The 5,706-nt window shown below is 34.2% G+C and overlaps 1 protein-coding gene across 1 annotated transcript; it reads right to left on the bottom strand.

The window, feature by feature from the left end:
• Window positions 1-1,793: 1,793 nt before the first annotated feature.
• On the bottom strand, window positions 1,794-2,750 carry LOC145563775 (uncharacterized). Its single transcript, XM_081624202.1, has 4 exons — window positions 2,721-2,750; window positions 2,546-2,638; window positions 2,322-2,426; window positions 1,794-2,225 (listed from the first exon to the last, which is right to left on the bottom strand). Exons 2-4 carry the CDS (start codon window positions 2,633-2,635, stop codon window positions 1,872-1,874), a joined length of 549 nt encoding a protein of 182 aa, XP_081480328.1. The 5' UTR covers window positions 2,636-2,638; window positions 2,721-2,750; the 3' UTR covers window positions 1,794-1,871.
• Between the last annotated feature and the right edge of the window lie 2,956 nt (window positions 2,751-5,706).

Raw genomic sequence — 5,706 nt, 5'->3', positions numbered from 1 at the left:
GCGTTCTTTTTCCCTTTCTTAACCAAAGTTATAAAGTGTTATGTGACAATTTGATATTGGTTTAGTATTATAATGTCTGTGTAACTGTATTATGTATAAAATGTTTTCGAACTAAAATTATTTATTTTACGGGATGGAGTTGGAATTACTCAGTTTATCAGATTTTGGGAGATTTCTTTCTTTTCTTGTTTCTAATTTATTTTCACTACTACAAAAAGCGTGTTTTCGTGATGCTTTTTAGGCCTTTTTTCGACGCAAAAAAGCGTCGAAAAATTATTTCTCGACGCTGTAAAAAAGCGTCGAAAATCCTTGAGTCGAAAATTTTTCAAGGACACAAAAAGGCGTCGAGATTCTCGACGCTTTTTAGTGTCCAAAATAATATACGAAGCGTCGAAAATTACGTATTTCGCGCATTATCCCAAATGTATAATTTTTTTAGCGACGCTTTTTCCTGTCCACATAATCAAATTTAGCGACGCTTTTTGTTGTCTTGCGTTTATTCGTGTCAGCCTATGGTATGGCGGGAAACTCTTTGAAATTTGAAAATGTGCAAATATTTAGACATTAAAAAGCGTCTAGAATTTTTTTTTAAGCTTTTTTTTTTCTTTTATTAAATTATTATCATCATACATACATTATAATTATTTAAATTTATCATAAATTAAATTAATTAATAACATTAAAATAAAAATAAACAAAAATTCTATATAACTAGATTAAAAAAAACAATAATTAATCAATAATAAATTATTAAAAGAGTACGTACGTAGTTAATTACCAAATTTAGAAAAGAAAACATCAACACAGTACAATCATTAAAAAAAAATGGTCGCATATTATAGTATGTAGCTTGTCCCTAAATAAATACATCACTAATATATATAAGACTAAAAACCAAAATAGATAGATGATGGCCACATTGATCGATATAGTCGCTTATTGATGCTCAAGTGTCTCGGCCTATTCTTTTGTTGCACCTACATTGCCTTTTCCAATCTTCAAAAAAAAAAAAAAAAAAAATACAAAGTATAAATTAGTCTAAATCATGCTAAAAATTACAAACAACAAATTAAAACAATAACCAGAATTTGCAGCCATTCTAGCAGGTTAAAAGTAATCTATTATCAATTGAACACCTTATTAATTCCATTACTCATCACCAAAGTTTGACTATTAGAAATGTTGTCTATTAGAAAATTCTGATGAGGCCCAACTATGTACCAAATATAATAAAAACTAGTGATCCTTTTTTTTAAGCAAATAGGAACTATAATATATTAATTACTTGAGAGAGTTACTGATGGCAATTCAGGACAAAAGAGCATGAACTTAGAGTACATATTAGTGTGCACAGACCTAGCTGAGCACGTCATATAGTTACCGAAACTAGAAGTAAGATAAAGCATAATAAGCCTAGAGGAGCAATACTTAAGCCTTCTAAAACAACCAAAAGCAGCTGCTGGACTTTTCATGAACACATATGTGGCAATAATTCAGCAACTGGTGATTAACAAAAGTACTTGCTGGGTGAAAACTAATCCTAAGCAACAAAATCTGGAATTTCTGCAGCATATGAGTCGTAGGTGTCTGTAGGAGGATAAGAAAAAGGACACACACAAGTTTTGATGTTCAGAGCTGCAATTCAGAACAACAATACCAGAATACAAGCTCTGAAATATAATCACACACATCTTTGCCAAGAACTAATAAGTCTATAGTTGATAACACACACACACACACACAAGCTTTTACTTTCACACACATAAAGAGAAATGTGACTTTGTTACCTGATGTTTTTCCTTTCCTAAGAATTCAGATGCTTTGTCTAGAAGACCCGGAGATGCTTTCCCTTGACGAACTGCACCTACAATCTAAGAAAATTGTCCAACAAGCGCTTTAAGAAGAAGATTGTTGTGTCCGACCTCGTCTTTCAGCTTTTCATTTTCTTGAGATAGTGTATCATTTTTCTTGTGCAAAGCATTCACTTCTTCTTTAACACTATCCATCACAATAGTCCTCTTTTGAACTTTTCCATAGCCTTCCTTCCTTAACACACCACGTACTCCGAATATGTCCCCCTTTTTAACCCCTAGTCCGTATCCCACCGGACGATCGGGAATCTCATTGCCATACATAGTTTGCTGAAATGCTTCATCTTCGAGCTCTTGTTCAGACATCTTAGGGTGCACCATCCTCAACTCTTCAACCTTAGCTTTAACATCATCCTATACCAACATTTAGGAGTAATGTAACACCACAAATAACACATAATCACACCACAAAATCTACACAAAATGATACCAGAAATCACAAAACCATACCACAAAATCTTGAGTGACTGAGTCAGGAAGAAATTTTCCGTCTTTACCCGCATGGGTTTTAATCCACAGCGCTAACAAGCTCATTTTTTCTCCATGTTCATCCTCCTATAAATAATAAGGCAAAACAAGCATTAAATATGTGTACAATAGTATATAATGCATATAACTTGGCTTTGCTCTTACTAATATCCTAAGTAAATATAAAATGACATATATATTCATACATAATCAGCTTGTTGGTTTGCAAAACTTTTAGAGCCAGATGTATGAATCTGATTTTGACAAGCTCGTGCCTTTTTACCGCATGCGGACATAGTCTGCAATCACATTTTCAAATTTTTTTGTTAGAGATTAAATGACGTTTGATAGAGTAAACAATAAGGTAAATATTGTCCTTACTTTCCCGTAATCCGAATCCCAATATTTTACCAACTTAACCTAGTTACTACTGGTAATTCCATGTGGCACATTATTACACATATCATCCAATTTCTTCTCTAGTGGCTTGTAATGAATCATTTTCAGAGAATATCTGAACTGCCTCCAACATTTATTGGCACGCTTGAGAGCTTGGTTGTCATATTCCACACCAGGAGGAATCACAAAACGGTCCTTCAGTAAAAATAATTAGTTAAAAATGTAAATCAGCAAGTAATATATTAGAACTAAGAGACCGTCTAAGTATCTGTCTTAGGGATGAATATACTTACTCTTATGTCTTTAATTATTTTCCCTTTAAAATGCTTGTCGATTGCTTTCCAATCTTTTTCCCCAACTGGACAATGTGACTCCATCTTTGCAATCATACCAATGAATTTAACCAAAATATGTCCACCCTTCCTGATTGGCTGGCATAAATCATTGAATTCGACATAGTACTGGACGCCGTTATTATTCCATACGTCAATTGGCAGAATAATACCACTTACTAATGTAGTATTACCCTTGGCATCTAAATAAAATAACAAAATTAAGTTAAAAGAAATAATCAGTTAAGTGAACAATATGTTCTAACAGAGAAGCAGATAAAATTTTGCAAATACACACACACAAGCTAGCTGCAATTCAGTTCTGATGTTCAGACCTGAATTTAAAACTGAATTCCAAAACTGAATTCAGATTTGAATTTCAGTTCTGATTTCAGGTCTAGATTTCAGTTCTGATGTTCAGACCTGAATTCAAAACTGAATTCAGATTTGAATTTCGGTTCTGATTTCAGGTCTAGATTTCAGTTCTGATGTTCAGACCTGAATTCAAAACTGAATTCCAAAAATGAATTCAGATTTGAATTTTAGTTCTGATTTCAGGTCTAGATTTCAGTTCTGATGTTCAGACCTGAATTCAAAACTGAATTCCAAAACTGAATTCAGATTTGAGTTTTAGTTCTGAAATCAAAACTGAATTCCAGACCTGAATTCAAATTTGAATTTCAGTTCTGATTGAATTCATTTCTGATGTTCAGAGCTGAAATCAAAACTGAAGATTGATTTCAGATTTGAATTTTAGTTCTGATTTTCAGTTATAGAATTCATTTCTGATGTTAAGAGCTGAAATCAAAACTGACATCCAGAACTGATTTCAGATTAGCACAAAACCAAACAACCATGACATTAGCACAGAACACATACCATAGAGACTCAATTAAAATGTCAATTCGCATGTACCTCGACATAACAAGCATAATTTACTTGAAAAATTCATTATGCAGCTCAATACAAGTTTCAAGAGATAAACAATTCCATATATCCAAATTTAGAACAAGTTTGACAATACCCCTTTAAAATACATATGCATGTGTAACACGTATAACACAAGCTAGCCTCCACCCCCTCCCCCCACAATAACAAGCAGCAGCAACATGGCAGGATCACACCACAACAACAACGAGCATTAGCATGACAACTTTAATAGAAAACATTTACCTATGGTTAGTTACTCCTCCTTGTCGTCAAAATCAATGTCTTTAGGCCAATCCGGAAGTGCTTTTGGTCGTAAGGACTTCAATTGTTTAGGGACCTCTTCTGATTCGTTTCCATTTTTTGGTCTTTCATGATTATCCTGTGGAGCTGTAGCTGAAGTTCTCACAGCACCTGTTTCACGGTTCCGGATTCCTCGTGTAGCAGGATTTGGGCGCTCGGGAGGTTTGTGAGAAGTAGAAGGGGAGTTCAATGAGTCTGGTGCAATTGAATGTGGAATATTAGGTGGGACTTTTGCTGGGTATTTATTATGATAACCTGATGTAGCTGCCTCTTTGACTGAACTCGATGTTGAACCAGGAGGATTTTTCCAAATGGATCCTAAACTATTAGGTGGTTGTTGGTCAGATGTTGTACTGGTAATGGGTGGAGAAAAAGGCCCCCATTTGTCATCCTTAAGTGCCTCATTCTGTGGTGACTTAGTAGCATGTTTTTTGGTAGGTTGTAAAACAACTTCAGTAGCATTTGACTTGGCTGTGGCAGCAAGTATTTCCCTTGCTCTCTTGCTTCGATAAGTCATCTTTTACCTAAAAAAACCATAAGACAAGCTACATTAGTTTGTCAAAACTGATATAAAGACAAGACATAAAATGAAATACAAACTATACTTCTAAACTGAAATACAAAATAAACTATAATAAACTAAATTATATATAAAAATACACACCCATCCAAATTTATGAACTCAAATCTATAATAAATTATAAAAGTTGTAAACAAATTATTCAGGTATATCAAACAAGTCCCTAGGCTTAGTTTTCACAACATGACACCACCCTTTTTGTATCTCATCCTCAATATAAAAAACTTGGTTTGCTTGAGATGAGAAAACAAATGGATCATCACGCAAAAATCGCCCAGTGTGCATCAACTTTGAGAAATTGATACGAACACTTCCATTCGGATTTGTTTTGATACCCCTACGAATATCGACCCAATCACAACGAAACAATACAACCTTATAAGAACCATAATAATCTAATTCCAAAATTTCTTTGAGTTTTCCATAATATTCGTGACCCTCTACTTCCACCATGATTCCTGAATTTTGAGTTATTCGAAATCGCTCGCGATCCACAATATCAAATTTGTAACCATTGATAATAACACTTTTCATTCTTTTCCCGCGGTTACTCAAGCCACCGGCTAAGGCTTTTCTTAACTTTCCTTCTACCGTGCTATCATCTAAATTACGGACCTATAATTCGAGAATAATAAAGTTAGAATTAGAAAGTTGTGTAATATGAAAATAAAAAGACCCTAACTGAAGCATATGACCTGGCTTTGCTAGAGCAAAAGAGTCGCCAACAAGTTTTAGGAACTTGTAAACCGTTCAGAGGGGAAGATTACACCCCTTAACGATCCATGAGATCGTCAACTCCAAAAGGTCTTGAACCAAATAGGGTTCG

The sequence above is a fragment of the Chenopodium album genome, chromosome 10 (genome assembly GCF_948465745.1).
Source record: "Chenopodium album chromosome 10, dcCheAlbu1.1, whole genome shotgun sequence".
Taxonomy (NCBI): Eukaryota; Viridiplantae; Streptophyta; class Magnoliopsida; order Caryophyllales; family Amaranthaceae; genus Chenopodium; species Chenopodium album.
The sequence above is the reverse complement of the archived record's forward strand: the minus strand, read 5'-3'. Positions and strand labels throughout refer to the sequence as shown.